This window comes from Amphiprion ocellaris, chromosome 7 (assembly GCF_022539595.1).
Source record: "Amphiprion ocellaris isolate individual 3 ecotype Okinawa chromosome 7, ASM2253959v1, whole genome shotgun sequence".
NCBI classification, from domain to species: domain Eukaryota; kingdom Metazoa; phylum Chordata; class Actinopteri; family Pomacentridae; genus Amphiprion; species Amphiprion ocellaris.
This window is the reverse complement of record NC_072772.1, coordinates 34,626,637-34,647,552: the sequence shown is the minus strand read 5'-3', so window position 1 is coordinate 34,647,552 and position 20,916 is coordinate 34,626,637. Positions and strand designations below refer to the sequence as shown.

Sequence of the window (20,916 nt, the reverse complement as noted above, 5' to 3'; positions counted from 1 at the left end):
TTTGTCTTAAAATACTTTTATTGGCAGTTATGAAGTCGTCATGCTATAAGGCTGTTAGAAAAATACAGCAGACACACAAAAACACGGAGACGTTTCACAGCTGCTCGCTCACATATCCGAAAAATACACAAAATAATAAAACGTTCGAGTCTGGTTGGCAGCTTCACGTCCGTCAGCTGATCGCTCACCTGGACAGGAAGTCAAACAGGTGAGTCTGAAAGGTGCGGAGAAAACAGAACATTAAAGTCGTCTCTGTACAGGTGAGACTCAGTGCTGCCCCCTGCAGGCCGAACACCGCTACTGCATAAACAAAACAGGCTTCCTATTTATTTAAAAACACTTAAATATGTGATTTAACGGAGTTCCACTCAGTTACTGTTTATTATACCTATAGTGTAATACAGTAGATAATATATTTATAGTACATTTATAAATAGAACAAATGGGGAAAAGTTTATCAGCAGCTTTAAGTCTTATTTAAATTGATCTAAAACCAGTGTCTATGTGGTTATATTTTAAAGTGAAACTACTCTTAATTCTATATTTATTTAACTCATGGTTGCTGTGTTTTGGCGCCACCTACTGTCTGCATGTAAAACAGCATCTAATGATCCCAAACTAACGTCTGTAAAATAAAAAATGCAGCTTTTAGAGGTAGTAGCAGCTTATAATTTACAAATACATAAAGTATTTCCTATTTTTGTTGTTTTCTGTCTTCGTTCGGTCATTTTGTGTCTTGTTTTTGTCGTTTTGTGTCTTGTTTTTGTCATTTAATATCTTGTTTTTGTCATTTAATATCTTGTTTTCGTCATTTTGTCTTGTTTTTGTCGCTTTGTCTTGTTTTTGTTGTTTTATGTCTTGTTTTTGTCATTTTATGTCCCATTTTTGTCACTTTATGCCTTGTTTTTGTTGTTTTTTGTCTGGTTTTTGTATTTTTGGCGCCACCTATTGTCTGCATGTAAAACAGCATCTAATGAACCCAAACTAACATCTGAATAATAAAAACTGCATCTCTTAAAGTTAGTAGCAGCTTATAATTTACAAATACATAAAGTATTTTCTGTTAACCTTAAATCTGCTTCCCTGGTGGGAGTTTAGAATTCAGGTTTTATCAGGTTAACTGGAAAATAACACAAAAATGAAAGCAAATGTTTTTATTAACTCAGTAATTTATGTTGATGTATATGTCTGCTGTGATATATGTAATATTATAGGTGTAGAAAATCTGTTTACGTCATTTGTTTATACGTGTTTTTTACATTTTACAGTTGGGTTAAATCATCTCAAATCATCAGGTTCCTTCTGCTTAACCAGCTCTGATTTGCTTAAAACTTCATTATCATAAAATATGGAAATTAAAAATGGTATTTGTAAAAATTTTAGATACATATATCTAATACTTTCTGAGATCATTTAAAAAAACATTACCATAGACCCACTTTCAGTAGGTTTTTTTTTCTTCGCACAATGAAATTTGAAGTTGTTTGAACAATAGTATCTCAAGATCTATTTCAGATAAAAACCTGAAACTTTCACAGTTATTTCTTATCATGTCAATGATTCAGAATCTTCAATATCGGACAATTTGATGAAATAATCTCTGATTATGGGTGACTTGAAACGTGCAACAAAAAAGAAAAATGAACGAAGCCTTGGATTAAGAATTGGAGGACATTTTACATCAAATTTCAAATAATCCATGTGCAAAATACTAAAACATGCAGTTGTGTAAATTTTCTTGTCCTGAAACCAAATCTATAAAAAATTGGAAAAAAGAACGTTTGAAAATATTTTTTAAAATACCAAATAAGTCTGGAGTTCCCCCTAAAATGACATTTTTCTCTTGTCCCACTCCCTGATGACCAAATTGAATCTTAAATAAAACAGTTAAAATTAAATTTAAATCTCCATTTTTGGATTTTTTTTCATAGATGTCTCTTGTAATCGTGCGAACATTGTTTTAATCAACATAATATTTTAAATAATAATTATTATGCATGGAACGTGTCCCACAACATGAACACAATCCTGCTGATGACGTTTTTGTTGTTTTCTGTCTTATTTTTGTCCTTTTATGTCTTGCTTTTGTCGTTAGCATCATCAAACAGTTTTCCAAAAGAACGGTTAGAACAAAGCTATGTCCTCTCTTCTATTTTTCATATTTTTATAACATTGCCAGCTTTTGAAGCCCAAATGTCCTCCAATACTGGAATGACCCGTGTAACTTATCTTTAAAAATTCTATGCCATAATAAATTTCAACCAAATCGGAGATGGTAAAGACAAAATGACTGTAAAAATGTGATTATTTGAGATGAAACTTTGACGTTTGTCCTGTAGAGGGCAGCACTGTCACTGACTGGAAAAGGCAAAAAAAAAAAAGAAAAAAAACTATAAAGGCATGAAAAGCTCACACATCTCAACTTTCTCTTGTACTGTGAAAACATTTCCTTGCTACTTTTGACACATAATCAGTCCAGTTACTTTATCTGTCGCTGTGAATCAATAATCTACAGTTTGAACATCATGTTTGTGTCAACAGCTGAGTCAAACTTTCAAACTGAGCATGAGTAGTAATAATACTGAAAATGACTAAAGGTTGGGAAGATTAAATTAGCAGGTTTTTGTTTTACAAGAACTGAAGCCTGACATCCAATCACGTGACGCCAGGTCATAAAACAACAACAATAATGAGACCTGCTTGAAATCAGGTCATAAAAACCCACGAAAACATGATTAAAGACAAACATGTTGCATAAAAAGCAACAGTAGAATCGTCGTCCATCCGACTCTGAGCTCCAGAGTCGTACAGTACGGGACTCACAGCACCTTCAGCTCAGACTGGGAGGAGTGGGAGCACTGGGATGGCCTTCGTCCTCCTCCTCATCCTCGCACCGAGATCTTGTTCTCTATGGCGGCCAGCATGGAGCACAGCCGAGAGTTCTCATTGGCCAGCAGCCTGGACGGCACGTCGAACTCCACCACCTGAGCCAATCACAGACGACGATCAGTTATCAGAGCAGGTACTGGTGTTAAACTGGTGTATACTGGTGTTAAACTGGTGGATACGGGTGTTATATTAGTGTATACTGGTGTTATACTTGTGAATACTGGTGTATACTGGTGATATATTAGTCTATACCGGTGTTATACTTGTGGATACTGGTGTTACACTGGTGGATACTGGTGGTACACCGGTGGATACTGGTGTTATACTTGTGGAGACTGGTGTTATACTTGTGGAGACTGGTGTATACTGGTGTATACTGGTGTTATACTGGTGGATACTGGTGTATACTGGTGATATATTGGTGATATAGTGGTGGATTCTAGTTTTATACTGTTATGTCGATTAATTGATTATTATTATGGGTAGTTCAGCTTGTTAAGCAGACAGGCAGTTGGCTAATTTAGGCACAGTTGTTTAACGCTGCATGAGACAGGCTACTTCACAACAGAGACAAATAAATGCACCGTGTGGCAACTGAGGTTGATGAACAAAACACTGGATTCATTTCCGTGTTCCCTGGTTGGTGGCTACAGTCTGTATGAGCTGTGCAGCTGCTGCCACATGCGTGTCCGCTACCCGTGTTCACGTTACGAGATGGGGCGGGGCGAGTCGTGGTTCGGCACGGGTCCTGTGTGTGTGTGTGTGTGTGTGTGTGTGTGTGTGTGTGTGTGTGTGTGTGTGTGTGTGTGTGTGTGTGTGTGTGTGTGTGTGTGCGTCTGTGTGTGTTTAATGTTTAAATTTAAAGAAAAAGAAGTTGAGATACGGACGGCACCTGCTTGATACTGAGGGCAAGGGGCAGGTGCTCTAGCGCCACCTGGTGTCTATCTGTGCACGCCACTGAATATAGTGGTGTTCTAGATGAATATGGTAGTTATATACAGGTGTATACTTGTGGTATTGTTATGCATCGGTTGGTACCTGTCCCTGGTTGAGCACCATGATGCGGTCAGAGGCGAGGACGGTGTGGAGGCGGTGAGCGATGGTCAGTGTGGTGCAGTCCTGGAACGAGCTCCTGATAGTCTCCTGGATCAGAGCGTCCGTCTCAGCGTCCATCGCTGCCGTGGCCTCGTCCAGGATCAGCACCTGGTGGAAGAACAGCCAATCAGAGGACAGAACACAGCAAAGGGGAGGAGCTCTAATTTGTCCAATCAGAAGGCTGATAAACCTGTGTGTTTAATAAATCTGTCATGTACATTTACCTGCCACTTTCTCTGACTTACGTGCCTGTCTCTCTTATTGACCTGTCTTGCCTTTTGATTGACTTGTCTGTCTCTATGATAAACCTTGCTGTCTCTCTGTTTGATCTGTCTGTCTCTGGTTCACCTGTCTGTCTCAGATTAACCTGTCTGTCTCTCACCTTGCACTGTCTCAGCAGAGCTCTGGCGACACACAGCAGCTGTCTCTCTCCCACAGAGAAGTTGTCTCCGTTCTCCACCACCTCCGACTCCAACTTCAAGGGCAGCTGGGATACCTGAGAGACAGACGGGCAAAGAGACAGACAGGTTGTGTTGGCGACACTGTAGGACGGAATAAGAAGTGAAAACAAAGAAGAAGAACCTTCCGGTGGACTTACACACTCCTTCATGTGACTCCTGTCCAGAGCGTCCCAGATCTGCTGCTCGCTGTACTGGTTAAAGGGATCCAGGTTGGACCTGAAGACACACAGAGACTCACCTGATCAACTACAGAACTTCAGAGGACAGGAAATGGACAGTGTCCTCATGTAGGTGTTCCTACCTGACTGTCCCGCTGAACAGCACCGGATCCTGAGGGATGATGGACAGTTTGCTCCGGAGGTCGGCCAGTCCGATGTCACTGATGTCCACCCCATCGATCAGGATGGAGCCGCCATAACGCTCCACCAGCCTGAACAGGACTACGCCCAGAGAGGACTTCCCTGAGGACAGACAGACAGACAGAATGAAACACTGTCCTCTACAGAGACACTATGCAGTTACTGTGTTTCACCACCAGAGAGCAGGACATCCTCCTACCTGATCCCGTCCTTCCCACGATACCGACCTTCTCCTTGGGCCGGATAGTGCAGGATATCTTGTTCAGGACCAGAGGAAGGTTCTCCTGGTACCTCATCTCCACGTCCCTGAACACCAGCTCCCCCTGCTGGGGCCAGTCCACCGGAGGGGCCCGACCTCGGACCCGAGCTGGGGCCTCCTGGGACAGAGACTGAGACACAGGCGGCATGTAAATACCAGAACTTCTCAAAAGTTTACTGATTCATCTTGAAGATTATTCAAAATGTGACTGATTGAACAACTTGGTGTTTTAAGTTTCTTAATTTTTTTGTTTTCTGTCACAATAAACAGAATCTCTGAAATAAGAGAACCAGTGTAGTACCTGGATGTCATGATGGATTCTCCCCACGGAGGTGAACCGAGCTTCAGTCTCTGAAGCCAAACGCACCGTGAACTGGAACAACCCTGTTAACTGACACACAGATTTCTTTCTTCAGTATCTGAAATATGTCTTTATACAGAAAGGTTCCTCTTCAAAGGTGAGGTGAGTCTTTCTCAGACATGGATGATACTGATGCTGTGTCTTTCAGACATGGTGAACATCAAAGTTCATTAAAGTTTAATTCATGCTGCAGACATTACAGAACAAATATCCTCTCATATGCTTGTTTCCTTTACTCTAATGTCTCTATTACTTGTTTCCTTTCCTGCCCTTGTCTTCTTAAGCTGTCTTCAAAATGTATTATTGTTGAAAAGTTGCACTTTTTATTAATTCTTCTTTAACCCTTTGATGCACAACATGGGTCAAAAGTGAAACACATTCAATGGAAAATGGGTCAAAGGACTACGTTTCATCTCTTCCTCTGATGTTCTTGTCTTCTTCTGCCACTCTTTTACGATCTCTGTGGGTCAGGTGAGGCGATAACAGGAATGACAAGATGGAAACTTACCTGTACGGCATAGGAGATGGCAAGGCCGGCGTAGGCAGGAGAGATCTGGCCGTGCATCAGGACCATCATTAGGGCAGTGGTGCTGATCAGAGCCACACTGATGACATCCAGCCGAACCGCCAGCCAGCGCATCGCACAGTTAAACAGGTAGAACGGAGCCTGGTTCTGGTCCAGCAGAACCTGGTACCTGGAAGCAACAACACATGGTCTGGTGTTCACGTCCACAGTGATGCTCTGGATCTCAGGGCATTCAGTTCCTGGTTCTGACCTGAACCTACCTGTGGAGGAAGTCCTGGTCCCGGCCATAGGCCTGCAGCGTGGCCAGGCCCTGGATGGTGGAGGTGATGTGGGACATGAAGGGTGACATCGTCACGTTGTCCAGCCGCTTCAGCTCCCGGATGAAGACCCTGGAGACTCCGTGGAGCGCCGTGAAGAGCACAACCAGAGGACCCACTGCCACCAGGAACCACGGGAACACACAGCTGATGACACCCAGGCAGAAGAAGACCAGGATCACATTCTGGATGAACATCTCTGCCTGGAAGGGCAGACGAGTGTCGACTGGGGAAACATAGAGGAAGAACAACCTGTGACTTTGTCTGGTATTGAAAAGAACTCAGACTGTGGTCCGGTTCTAGCCCCTACCTTCATCCATGTCCTTGGAGAAGCGGTTGAGGATCCGTCCAGAGGGCGTCGTGTCGAAGAACTTCATGGGGCAGCGAAGGATCTTATGGAAGAGCTCATCATGCAGTTTGGAGGAGGCTCGCAGAGTTCCCTGAAGAGACATGAGCAAAGACTCAACGTTGACCTGGACCTGACCAGCAGACTCAGATTGGACAAGAAGAATCCAGACTGGACCAGTTAACTCAGACTGGACCAGCTAAACCACTGGACCAGTTAACCCAGACTGGACCAGCTAACCCAGACTGGACCAGCTAACCCAGACTGGACCAGCTAACCCAGACTGCACCAGCTAACCCTGACTACATTGGACTGACAGACCCAGTCTGGACCAACAGATCTAGACTGGACAAGCTGAACCAGACTCAACAAACCAGTAGAGTCAGACTAGACCAGACCTGCTGACCTACACTGGACCAGTAGACCCGACTGACCAGACTGGACAGGAAGGTCCAGAATGGTTCTGATCAGGATAAGACCAGACCAGTGAACCCAGACTTGACCATCAGATCAGGACTGGCCCAGTCAGCAGAATCTCTGTCAGATGTCCTGACCTTGACAAATGCGATGCCTCTGAAGAGCTTGAAGAGCAGCATGACTCCCATGGAGGAGGCGTAAATGGCGGCATACTGTTGCATCATGGGATTGTCCTTCATGCTGACACTCACTGTGGAGCTGTTGCCCTGGGTTACCGTGGTGTTCTGTAAAAACAGAGGAAGAGAAAGTGATGACAGGGAGGTGAAATGAGAAGAAGGAGGTGATGAGGAGTAGGTGATGAAGAGGAGGATGTACTGAGCGTGCTCACCCCACTGCCCTGGTTGATCCAGTAGCTGAGCCACCACTGGCAGAAGGCAGAGCTTCCCACGTTGAGAACAAACAGAGCCAGGATGAGCAGGCAGGAGGCGGAGCCACCGCACGCCGCCACGTAGCATCGAAACACTGGCCAGGCCATGCCTCCACACTGCTGCTCCTCCCCTTCAGGGTCACATGACCAGAAACAACAAATGTAAAAAAATTGAGGTTTATTTTCATTGTCTCTGTGGACGTTTAAATAAAGTTTACGCTACCGTTGTCCTTGACGACAGGCATGTTCTTCTTCACTGATCCTGGTTTACTGTCTGTTGGTTTCCTCTGAGAGCCTCCAGACTTCCTGCTGGGAGCCTGAGACAGAGAGAGAGAGAGAGAGAGAGACAGGTAGTCAGACAGAGACAGACAGACAGTTAGACATGGACGGACAGACAGACAGACAGGTACCTCTATATACGGAGTGTCTCCCAGCTGGAAGTGGTTGAACATGGCAGCGTAGTCTCCGTTCAGCTTCATCAGGTTGTCATGGTTACCCTGCTCCACAATACTGCCTTCCCTCATCAGGATGACATCATCACAGTCCACCAGGTACTGCACACACAGACACACCTGTCATCACCAGGGCAACCACCTGCAGCGGACCATCACTGTACCTGTCTGGAGACTCACCTGCAGCTGGTGCGTGACGAACACGACGGTCTTGTGGCGAAGCTGCTTCCTGATGGCGTTACGGAAAGTGTGATTGGCCACGTGGGCATCGAGGGCGCTGAGTGGGTCGTCCAGAATGTAAATGTCCCGGTCGCTGTACAGAGCTCGGGCCAAGCTGATTCGCTGCCGCTGCCCACCGCTCAGGTTGGCGCCACGTTCTCCGATCTGATTGGACAGAAATATGACACGGTCAGAGTGTGAGCAGGTGAGGCCTGTCAGGGATGCAGGTGAAACGATGTGATGTCACCTCTGTGAGGTCAGCGCTGGGCAGCAGGGCGATGTCCGGTCTGAGACAGCAGGCGCTGAGGACGGACTGATACCTGCAGAGACAGACAGACACCAGGTGAGTCTGAGGACACACCTGTCCTGTTATTTTCTCACCTGTCTTCTCATCCTCTCACCTGTCCTCCAAGTGTTTAACTCTCACCTGTCTGCCTCTGTCCTGTCTCCCTCTCACCTGTCCTCTTATCCTCTCACCTGTCCTCTCGTCTTCTCACCTGCCCTCCATGCGTCTCCCTCTCACCTGTCTTCCTGGTACTCGTGTCCAAACAGGATGTTGTCTCTCAGCGTTGCGTTCAGGATCCAGGCCTGTTGAGCCACGTAGGCCAGTCGTCCCCTGACAGCCACGCTGCCCTCCAGCAGAGTCATCTGTCAAAACATCGATCAATAATCAGGAATCAGTGATCAATACTGTTCAAGACCAGGCTGGCAGGAGACGGAATTAACATCACCTGTCCCAAGATGGCCGAGATCAGGGAGGTCTTTCCACTGCCGACACTCCCACAGACACCCAGCAGCTTTCCCTGGAAAGAGAGACAGACAGGTAGAGACACAGACAGGTAGAGACACAGACAGGTAGAGAGACAGACAAGTAGAAACAGACAGTTCTAAATGATGTCATGTCCTCAGGTGTTCCAGTTCTAGCTCCTGATTGGTAGACATACCTGCTGGATGCTCAGGTTGATGCAGTGCAGGGAGCTCTGGAGCCGCTGGGGGACAGAGGGGATGGACACGAGGGGAGGACACGTCTCCTTCTCCGGACTGGAGTCTACTCCTCCCCTCAGCAGCGAGCCGGTCGCCTCCCCCTGCTCCTCGTCCTCGTCCTCGTCCTCCTCCTGCAGAACGGTCGAGTCTCTGCACCTGGACACAAACACACCTGGTTTGACAGGTTCCAACCAAGTCCAAATCTGGTCTCAGTTTCTTGTTACGGGACAAGTCCAAGTCAGGTCCTGAGAGGACAAGGTCAAGTCCAGTCTCGAGTCTTCATAGGACACATCTAAAGTCATCAGAGGATAAGTTCAAGGTCCAAGTCTTCAGAGAGCAAGTCCAAGCCACATCTTAAGTCTTTACAAGACAAGTCTCAAGTTCTTAGAGGACAAATCCAAGTCAAATCTCAATTTCTCAAAGAGCAAGTTCAAGTCAGGTCTCAAGTCCTCAGAGGACAAGTCTCAGGTATTTAGGGGATAAGTCTCAAGTAATCTGAGGGTAAGTTTAAGTCAGGTCTAAAGTCTTTAGAGGATAAGTCTCAAGTCTATAGAGGACAAGTCAAAGTTAGGTTTCAAGTCTTCAGAAGAGAAATCCAAGTCAGGTCTCAAGTCTTCACAGGAAAACTCTCAGGTTGTCAAGTACTAGAAATGTCTCAAATCTTGAGGACAAGTCCAAGTCAGGTTCTATGTCCTTACAGGACATGTCTCAAGTCTTCAGATAATAAGTTCAAGGTTCAAGTCTTCAGAGAGCAAGTCCAAGCTATGTCTTAAGTCTTTACAGGACAAGTCCAAGTCAGGTCTCAAGTTCTTTAAGGGAAAGTTCAAGTCAGATAACAAGCCTCAAGTCTTCAGACGACAAGTCAAATTCTCAGGTATTCAGACGAGAAGTGTCAAGTATTCTGAGGGTAAGTTTAAATCTGGTGTCAGGTGTTTAGAGGACAAGTCTAAGCCATGTCTCAAGTCTTACAAGAACAAGTCCAAGTACGATTTCAAATCTTTACAGGGCAAGTCTCAAATCTTCAGAGGACAAGTTCAAGTCTAAAATCTTTAGGGAACAAGTTCAAATCAGGTCGGAAGTCTTTACAAGACAAGTCAAAGTCAAGTTACAAATCTTCAGAAGAGAAGTCTAAGTCAGGTCCCATGTCCTTAGAGGACAAGTCTCAAGTCCAAGTCAAGACGCAAGTTTAAAAAGACAAGTCTCAAGTTTTTTGATTAAAATAGTTGAAATAATTGCCTTTAATTGTTAAGCTATAATAATGTAACAGCTGTTTCGTTGCAGTGAGTTGATTATCAGTCTGAACAGATGAATATATCAGGTTACTTGTCTCTCTGTCGGTGTCTGTTGGCTGCTCGGACACATGGACTTGGCTGGGCGCTCTGCCCGCCCCCCTCCCACACCAGACTGGCACCACACATCTCCACGGCAACCTGCGGATCAACAGGCAACGCTCGGACGGCGTCAACCTCCGGCAACAGGAAGAGACTCTGAGGACAAACAGAGGACACATGAGCTCTGTTCCTGTTCACTGAGTTCATCCACTCATCCTGCTGCTCATTCATCCCTCCATCTAAGCAGTCTATTCATCAACCATTCAACAACCATTCGACAACCATTTAACAACCATCCATCAACCATTCAACAACCATTTAACAATCATTCAGCAACCATTCAACAACCATTTAACAGCCATTCAGCAACCATTCATCCCTCCACAGGAATGTCCTGCTGCCAGTGAACAGCTGAACCCTCCAACCTCTCAACACAACAAACCAGCAGAAGCAGCTGAAGTAAATATGCAGGAAGGATGTCAGGTGGGTTAAAGGTGTTCAGGTGTCGCACCTTGAATCTCTCCATGGCAACTGAAGCCTCAGACAGAGACTTGACAGAAAACGGAGTCACCTTCAAAGCAAATGTCATGGCGTTAAACACCGTCACCACGGTGAAGGCCTGGACAAACAATGGAAAACCAAGTGTTAGCATCCTCAGTGGTTTGCTGCAAGCTGCCGTTATGCTAACCACTAAAAAGAAAGAATTATGGCAAGACTAACCATTTAGCTGTGATCTAGTATAATGCAAACAGGTAAGGAAAAAACAGCAGCAATGCTAGCCTGATAGCAGCAACCAGGTATAATGCTAGCATTTAAAGAAAGAATATTAGCAGACTAGCCTTTTAGCTGTAGCCTTCTATAATCCTAACAGCTATAAAGAAAGATTTGTAGCAATGCTAGCCATTCAGCTGTAATGTGATGTAACGCTAACATTTAAAGAAAGAATATTAGCAAGACTAGTATGTTAGGTTGTGAAGGTGTGAAACGCTATCATTTAAATGGGGAAATGTAGCTAGCTGGTGTGTTAGCTGTAACCTGGCATAATGTTAACATTTATTTATCGCATTGTAGTAAGGCTAGCCATTTAGCTGTAAGTTGGTACAACATTAACGTTCAGGTATAGCATTGTAGCAAGGCTAGCCATTCCACTGTGATCTGGTATAACGCAAACAGGTAAGGAAAAAACAGCAGCAATGCTAGCCTGTTAGCTACAACCAGGTATAATGCTAACATTTAAAGAAAGAATACTAGCAGGCTAGCTTTTTAACTGTAACCTCCTATAATGCTAACAGTTATAAAGAAAGAATTGTTGCAATGCTAGCCACTTAGCTATAATGTGGTATAATGCTAACATTTAAATAAAAAATATTAGCAAGGCTAGTGTTTTAGGTTGTGAAGGTGTGAAACACTATCATTTAAATGAGGAAATGTAGCTAACTGGCATGTTAGCTGTAACCCAGTATAATGTTAAAATTTCAGTATCGCATTGTAGCAAGGCTAGCCATTTAGCAGTAATGTGGTATAACGTTGACATTTAAATAATTTTAGCAAGGCTAGCATGTTAGCTGTGATGGGTTATTAGTCTGAAATTTAAATAGGAATTGTTGTTAGGCTGGTGTGTTAGCTGTAACCTGGTGTAATTTAAACATGTAAAGAAAAAATGATGAAAACACTAGCCCATTAGCTGTAACCTGTCAAAATGGCAGACAGAAAGATTTATAGGAAGATTAGCTAGCGAGGGGCTGCACAGTGGCGTAGTGGTTAGCACTTTCGCCTTGCAGCAAGAAGGTCCCTGGTTCGCGTCCCGGCTTTCCCGGGATCTTTCTGCATGGAGTTTGCATGTTCTCCCTGTGCATGCGTGGGTTCTCTCCGGGTACTCCGGCTTCCTCCCACAGTCCAAAAATATGCTGAGGTTAATTGATTATTCTAAATTGCCCGTAGGTGTGAATGTGAGAGTGCTTGTTTGTCTTTGTGTGTGGCCCTGCGACAGACTGGCGACCTGTCTAGGGTGTCCCCTGCCTTCGCCCGAGTCAGCTGGGATAGGCTCCAGCCCCCCCCGCGACCCTAGTGAGGATTAAGCGGTGTATAGATAATGGATGGATTAGCTAGCGAGCTGTGGCCTTTCACAATGCTAAGCCTTGTAATAAGGTTAGCCAAAGCCTGTTGCAATGCTAAAAGGGATAAAGAAAGCTGTAGCCTGCCATGCTAACACATAAAAAAGCTTGCAGTGTAGCTATATTGCTAGCAGCTATTGCAGGAGATGGGTTGTGAGGATAGCCTTAGCTGCAGCTACATGCTAACAGGCGTACGAGCAGTGAACCTGATCACCACTAACATGAGGCAGGTGTGCTTGTGCTGTTTGAATCTGGTACCTGAGCAGCTGTCAGGTCGTATCCTAGCAACATGTGGGCGGAGAACGTTGCCACGCTGGCGATGACAACGACGATGGGAGCCACGCCCACCGTGATGCTCTGGAAGTAGCCCGTGAGCTCCAGGATCCTGCGTTCCTCATCCCGGATCCCTGAGGGAAGACACAAAACGCATCACTATACACCTGTGTTACTGTGGCAACCAGCCGGCCAGGTGAGCACGTGTCTGGTGGAGCGCGTACTCTGGACATCCTGGGAGAAGGCTTTGACCCAGGCGTACATCTTGATGAACTTGATGTAGCTGAGGATCTCGTTCATCTTCTGCACGCGACGGTCGGTGACGGCGACACCTTTCCTCCTGAAGTACGCCGTCAGTCTGGAGCTAAACATCTGAGGATCAATACACTCTGATCAATACACCTGATTGGTTACACCAGTAGGCAATTTACAAGCAAGAAGAGGAAGGAGGCTCATTTAGAGACAGGTAGAGACAGGTGCTGACCATCGTGGGGTAGAAGAGGATGAAGACGGCAGATCCCAGCAGAGACGTTGGTCCCAGGACGAACAGGTTGTAGGCGACACCAAGGATGGCCACCAGGGGGCCTCCTGCTAACAGGCTGCCCACTGCTGCTGCCTCAAACATCCGCTGGCCATCACTGGAGCACATGTTCACCAGCTGGAGGGAGGACAAAAACAGAAAACAAAGATAAACAAACAAATGTGACTCAATCTGGCCTACAAACAAATCAACAAACCAACAAACCAACCAACAAACAAACCAACAAACAAACCAACCAACAAACCAACCAACAAACCAACCAACAAACAAATCAACCAACAAACCAACCAACCAACCAACAAACCAACCAACCAACCAACAAACAAACCAACCAACCAAACAACCAACCACCCAACAAACCAACCAACAAACAAACCAACCAACCAAAAAACAAATGAACAAACCAACCAACCAAAAAACAAATGAACAAACCAACCAACCAAAAAACCAACCACCCAACAAACGAACCAACAAACAAACCAACCACCCAACAAACCAACCAACAAACAAACCAACCACCCTACAAACCACCCAACAAATCAACCAACAAACAAACAACCAACAAACCAACCAACAAACAAACCAACCAACAAACAAACCAACCAACCAACAAACCAACCAACAAACAAATCAACCAACAAACCAACCAACCAACCAACAAACCAACCAACCAACCAACCAACCAACAAACAAACCAACCAACCAACCAACCAACCACCCAACAAACCAACCAACAAACAAACCAACAAACAAATGAACAAACCAACCAACCAAAAAACCAACCACCCAACAAACCAACCAACAAACAAACCAACCACCCAACAAACCAACCAACAAACAAACCAACCACCCAACAAACCAACCAACAAACAAACCAACCACCCAACAAACCAACCAACAAACCAACCAACAAACAAACCAACCAACAAATAAACCAACCAACAAACCACCCAACAAACCAAGCAAAAATCAAACCAACCAACAAACCAACCAACAAACAAACAAACCAACAAACCAACCAGCAAACCAAACAACTAACAAACAAGCCCACCTGTCCCATGGTCTTGTCCCGGACGCTGCGCAGCCTCAGGATCTTGTGGAAGGCCAAACTCAGGACGGCCCCCCTCAGTCTGGTTCCAGTCCGGTAGTTCAGGGCCCAGGTCAGAGCCAGAGACCAGGACCGGATCAGCTCCGTGGTCAGGAGGCCCAGAACCAGCAGCAGCCCATAGCCCAGATCAGACTCCTCCTGCTGGGTGTACTCGAGTAGACGCCTCACCACAAATGCCTGAAGGAGCAGCACAGATACACTGGTTATACTGGTTATACTGGTTACACTAGTCACAATATTTACACTGCTTACACTGGTTATACTGGTCACACTGGTTATACTAGTTATAATATTTATACTGGTTAAACTGGTTATACTAGTTACAATATTTATACTGGTTATACTATTTACACTGGTTAAACTAGTTAAACTGGTTATACTAGTTATAATATTTATACTGGTTGCAGTTGTTCCACTAGTCATAATGTTCATGCTGGTTATATAGGTTAACCTCCTTTCAATGGTTATACTAGTCATACTATTTATACTGGTTACAATGATAGTTACACTGGTTGCACTGGTTATACTAGTTAAATTGGTTATACTAGTCATACTATTTATACTAGTTACTATGGTAGTGACACTAGTTATAGTAGTTAAACTGGTTATAGTAGTCACACTATTTACAGTGGTTACTATGATAGCTATACTACTACACTGGTGATATACTATGATAGGTACAATGGTTAAACTGGTTATTACTAGTTATAATTTTTATACTGGTTAAACTGGTTATTACTAGTCATAATATTTATACTGGTTAAACTGGTTATTAATAGTCATAATATTTATACTGGTTAAACTGGTTATTTCTAATAATATTTAGACTGGTTCTACTAGTTAGAATATGTATTTAAATACATTTAACTTGGTTATACAAGATCTAATAGTTATGCTACTAATAGTTGTTACATTGGTTATAATAGTTATATTGGATGTATGTGTTATAATATTTATATTGGTAACAATGTTTATACTAGTGACATACGTTATACTGGTCATAATGGTTACACCAGTTGTACTGGTTACACTAGTTACACTTATCGCACTGGCTATACTAGTTAGAATATGTATACTGGTTAAAATGGTGGTAACACAAGCTACAATACTAATTACAATAATTATTCTAGTTGTACACATTCTAATAGTTATACTAGTTACAGTGGTCATACTAGTTATAATTGTAAGACTGGTTATACTTGGCATAATATTATAATAGTTATAATGTTTTTACTGGTTATATTAGTTAAAAATATTTACTTTGGTTACAATAGTGGTTATAATAGTTAAATTGGTACGTTATAATAGTTGGCTGGGTGTTTACACTGATTTTAGTGTTTATAATGGCTACACAGGTTACACTAGTATTAATAGTTATTCTGGTTATAGTGGTTATGTTGGTATTAGTGGTTTTACTGGTTACTGTAATTATAATAGTTATAATAGTGACAGGACCAGCTGAGTCATGCTGGTCTAACTGGTTCTAAATAACAGGACCAGCTGAGTCATACTGGTCTAACTGGTTCTAAGTGACAGAAAAAGCTAAGTCATACTGGTCTTACAAGTTCGAAGTGACAAGACCAGCTGAGTCATACTGGTCTTACTGGTTCTGACTCACCGGCCCACTGAACCCAGCCAGCTGAGTGACGGTGAGGCAGAGGATGGACAGGATGAAACGAGTCCGGCAGAAAGACCAAACCACCGAACACAAAGACGCATCACTGCCCTTCGACTTGAACTCCTCGTCCCACAGAGACCAGAGCCTGAACACACACACACACACACACACACACACACACACACACACACACACACACACACACACACACACACACACACACACACACATACACACAGACACACACTGATCAATACTCACATAGATTTATATACAGACAGACAAAGAATCTTTTATTAGCTCCGCCTACCTCAGGCTGTTGTCGTGGCAACTCTCCCGCTGCGACACGGGCCAGATGTTGTCCAATAAGAACAGCCCTTTCCTGCGAGCGTGCAAAGCCAGCGGAGTCAGCCAATGAAACGTCATGAAGGAGAAAAGCCCCGCCCTGTCAACCGGGTGACCACACCTGCAGAGAGAAGCTCACCTGAGCAGGAGGTCCTCACAAACACAGGAAGTACCAAACATGATGTATGTGTGTGTGTGTGTGTTACCCATCGCCGTCTCCATCTGTAATCTGGTCTTTAGCTCCGCCCTCCTCCAGCTTTTCGCCATGGCAACCAGCTGATCTGTCCCCACAATCATCCAGCGCACCCTGATGACACACAAATCAATCAAACTTTATTGACACAGCTTCTGTCATACAAATGGGTCTAAAGACACACACACACACACTATTCACCACACACAGGAAATCCTGCCCTCTGATTGGCTGTTAACTGCTAATTTACTGGATGAACATTAACCTGCAGGCAACCACGGCAACAGGGCTGCTGATATGGGTTTGGACCAGAACCTGGTCCCCGGCTGCTGTTAGTGACATCAGCGGTCCTCACAAACACACATGTCCCTGTGTGTGTGTGTGTTGCAGCTCCTCTCTGAGCGCGCTCACATGCAGCATCTCCCTCTACTGAGCACGTGCAGAGCTCACGTTTTCCTCCCCGTGATGCTCATCGCCTCCATTCACTCGGCCTTGGCCAATCACATGCCTCACAGCTCCACATTCCCCCTCCGGGTCTCAGCCAATCAAAGGGCCGCTCAGCATCACCAGGGGGCGGGGCTTCATTATGTAAACAGAGGGGATGTGGGAGCAGCTTTGTTCTCATCCCAGGCTTTTATTTTGAAGCAGCCTTTTATCTACTTTTCCTGCTTTTACTGTGAAATTTAATTTTCTTATCATGTATTGATCAGTTATAATTAGTTCCATATTAAATGGCTGTTTATTTTAATAATTTTACTGTATTGATTAGCTGATTGATCGATCAGCGTGGAACCATGCCCAAGGATTATCACTGATTAATCTCCAGAATATTTATTGATTGATTGATTAGTCAGATGTTCAGTTTGTACAGTTTGTTTTTAGTTGAAAAATAATATTAAAATGGCTGCTGATTGATTTTAAGGCAAACAAGTAATCAATTAATCTACAAATGTTTGCTCTAAATCAGTCTAATAATTAATTGGTTTACATTTATTTATTAATATTTTTCTCATTAAAGGCTTTTAATCATCTTTGTGGAATTATAACAGAAACAGAACCTGTATCAATTTCGTTCATAAATTAATGATTTTTCTTTGATTAAACGTCACAAAATGTCTGAAAAATCTGGAAAATTTTAATTTTTCTCCACTAAAAACAAACATTATTATTTCAGCAGCAGTTTGAGGGATTTATTTCCACTTTTTGTCCATTTTTTTAAAATTTCTGTTTTAAGTTTAAGTGTAATCACATCCTGAGTATTTCCTCGTCCCCTGTGGTCCCTGTAGTGGAGCCTCTGAGGGCCCCGGGCCTCCTGTTGGGACCCTCCAGAGGTTACAGCTGTTCTCACCTGGTGCAGGTGGACCTCTGACCCCGGCAGAGACTCGCTCTGTCCAAAGTCATGTTGTTTCATCTTCTATCAGACCACATGGAGCCGTGACCTTTGACCCCGACTGACCCCGAAACCTCCAGAACCTGAAGAGAACCTGAAGAGAACCAAAAAACTCTGATTAAATACAGAAACGTGACTGAAATGTGACAACAACCTGCTGAACTACTGCAGTAAAACGCAGTGAGCAGATCTCCGTATGATTCCACCCATCATGGTGGACAACCCTGACGTCTGCAGAGATGTTCTTCACTCTCACGATGATTCTTTCAGCTGCTCTTCACTTCAGAAACATCTAGACTTCTAAAACAACCCCAAAATGTTCTGTTGGACTCAATGACATATCGTCCAGGTCGTAGTTTTCTGTTGTTCTTGTGTGGAACCTCCTCTTTGATTTTGTTCTCTGGATGGTTCTCCTGCAACTCCTTCAATCATCTAGTCGTCCAGTATTTTGGTTTATCCTCAGACACCCATGGTGAATCTAATGATGTCATCTCCCCAACATCTTTCATGCAGCCCCGTATCATCACACTCTGTTCTCCACTGTCAGGTCCATGCATCCACTGTGGTTCCCGGTGAGGTTCACACCAAACATCTGAACCCAACTAATTCATCTTCATCTGACCAAAGAATATTCTCCAGCATCTTCTTTAGCAAAGTTGTGTCTTAAGATTTCACTCAAAAGAGCAAAAAAGTAGTTTTTCTCGTCCTCTGTCAAGAGAAGTTGATGTTCTGAAGTATATGAGCTTCAAAGAAACTCTGGTTTCCATTGAAGACTCCAGTACCAAGTGTGAAGAAGATAGAAGAAGTAGTTCACTGTCTGTGGAGTCGTTTTAGGAGGACGATCACTGAGCTATGAATAGTGGTACTACAGTTCCTTCTATACATCCTTATCAGTGGTACTAAATCACAGCTGGATTCTCCACTCATTTGGGGTCTGAATTTTCAGTTTCTTCTCTTAAAAGTATTTATTTTGATTGTTTCTAAGATAAAATACTCGACTCTTCAACTTAGAAAATATGCAGTTATTCAGAGGCGATAACATTTTAAAATATTTCTAATTTAAGTGACATTACACAGCTTTCTACTCAGTATCTGTACACACAAAGATTACTTTAAAAACCGCAATATTGTCCCTGTAAAAACTGCAGAATAAAAGAACCTTCCAGAATAAAAGACGCTGGGACAGAGGCTCCTTCAGAGTAAAAGCTCCTGATGCTGCGGTTATTGAACAAAGTGTCCTCGCGCTCGGTACACAGACCCGAGGACACGTGACGCTCGGGTCTCACCTGTCCTCGCGCTGTCTCACCTGTCCGTCCCTCCGTCCGTCTGTCCGTGTCCACAGCGCGAGCGTACCTCGGGTCCTGCCTGTCCTCCTTCAGGTCCGCCGCTCTCCGTAAACACTGAGGCAGCAGCGCAGCAGCAGGACCAGCGGCGGCGCGGAGCATCATGGGAGATGTAGTCGGCGTGTGACGTAAGCGAGCGAGACCCCACCCCCGCAACCCTCTGACGTCAGCGGTGACGTTAAAAGAACCCGCGGGAGCTCTGAATTCAGTCTGACAGGCTCGAGATTCAACAAAATTATGTTAAAATAGAATAAAAGACAAAATAAATAATAAAACACTCGGTTTAAGACAATATCTAAATAATATTCGGACTGCTGCTGATTGGATTTGTTCTTCCAGATCATCAATAATCAGTAATATGATTGAACTTTATTAACTTGCTGCTTCATTGTTTACCTGCAAAATAGATAAATCACCTGATTTTACTGGATTTTTTCATCTTCATTTAAACCATAAGAAGCTGATAAACATGAACATTATTGATTAATCTGAGGATTATTTTCTCCTTTGATTAAATGTTTAATCTGTAAAACATCCGTTTGTCGGAGACATTTAAAGATTAAAATCAATCTGAAACAAAACAGAAATTATATATTTGAGGGTAAAAGTTGTTTTTTGTGATTTATTTTAATTAAGGACTAACTGATAAATTACTGCAGTTCTAAAACACAGACAAAAATTTCACATCATTTTATTGTCTTAAACTTGTCTGCAATAACCCAGAATTATAAAATGCTCTATCACAAAAAAAAACCTGTCGAAATTGACGCAAATATTGTCAAAATTACTCAAAATGATTGAAACTTGACAACATATTATCAAAAAGTTTTACTTGGCATGTTTCAAAACAACAAAAACTATCAAATATCATTCAAGTTTAGCCCAAAACGTGTGAGAAAATGCTCAAACTCAAATAATGTAAAAATATTTGCTAGGACATTTTTCTTAACATGTTGGAATAAAATGATTCCGTAAAAATAAGAACATTAGATATTTTGTTAAAACTCAATATCTAATTGTGTTTTTCTTGTCCAAAGTTGTTTAAATCAATCCAACTGGACTTTAAGAAGGTTCTTAAAGTCCAGTTGGATTGATTTAAACAACTTTGGATAACCATGACCTGGATGAATGAGAAACTACACAGACATGTATTTTTCGTGCTTTTCGAAAATCAGCTGAATGTTTATCTGAATCGTTTTTGTATTTAATGGCTTTACTTTACTTTTGTTCTATTTTATTTTCGTAATTAATCTTGATTTATTCACTGGTCAACATCTGCACTTCATTGTGCTTTTATTCTGAAATGACAAAGTTGAAAAATTAATTCAGAAAGTTTTGAGGAGTTTCTGAGAAAACAAATGTTTTAACTATTTAAAAAAAAAAGATTAATTCTTTAAAATTAAACCATACAGTTGGAGTTTTATTTTGAAAGGTTTATAAAATCTGAAGGTTGAATAAACTATGTCAAGAGAGATCATTTAATTCAGGAAATAAAGTCACTGGTTTGTAATTTCTGTCTCTATTTTGGTAATGGTTCTTCTAAAATAT

At 43.1% G+C, this 20,916-nt stretch overlaps 1 protein-coding gene across 2 annotated transcripts; it reads right to left on the bottom strand.

Annotated features, from left to right (window-relative positions):
• abcc5 (ATP-binding cassette, sub-family C (CFTR/MRP), member 5) lies at positions 1-19,535 on the bottom strand. 2 transcript variants are annotated; one of them, XM_023277795.3, is made up of 30 exons: positions 19,312-19,535; positions 17,984-18,119; positions 16,649-16,749; positions 16,408-16,563; positions 16,098-16,242; positions 14,423-14,656; positions 13,315-13,488; positions 13,055-13,202; positions 12,816-12,964; positions 10,955-11,062; positions 10,436-10,599; positions 9,073-9,268; positions 8,860-8,931; positions 8,652-8,776; positions 8,376-8,448; positions 8,090-8,293; positions 7,868-8,011; positions 7,681-7,774; positions 7,419-7,588; positions 7,168-7,314; positions 6,578-6,707; positions 6,211-6,493; positions 5,933-6,119; positions 5,365-5,454; positions 5,004-5,193; positions 4,747-4,906; positions 4,583-4,661; positions 4,367-4,480; positions 3,928-4,092; positions 1-2,984 (listed from the first exon to the last, which is right to left on the bottom strand). In XM_023277795.3, the coding sequence occupies exons 2-30, from the start codon at positions 18,044-18,046 to the stop codon at positions 2,883-2,885; spliced, it is 4,167 nt and encodes a 1,388-aa protein (XP_023133563.2). In that variant the 5' UTR covers positions 18,047-18,119; positions 19,312-19,535; the 3' UTR covers positions 1-2,882. The 2 variants fall into 2 exon arrangements, with proteins under 2 accessions (XP_023133563.2, XP_023133562.2); XM_023277794.3 differs by having other exon boundaries at positions 19,332-19,535.
• Positions 19,536-20,916: the final 1,381 nt, after the last annotated feature.

Excerpts from the sequence above, each read along its gene's own strand:
- abcc5 (XM_023277795.3), bottom strand. The coding sequence starts at position 18,046 with ATGAAACAACATGACTTTGGACAGAGCGAGTCTCTGCCGGGGTCAGAG. Across the intron at positions 8,932-9,072 it reads TCAACCTGAGCATCCAGCAG|GGAAAGCTGCTGGGTGTCTG; the intron begins GTATGTCTACCA and ends CTCTCTTTCCAG. Across the intron at positions 4,093-4,366 it reads CTCTGCTGAGACAGTGCAAG|GTGCTGATCCTGGACGAGGC; the intron begins GTGAGAGACAGA and ends TTCTTCCACCAG.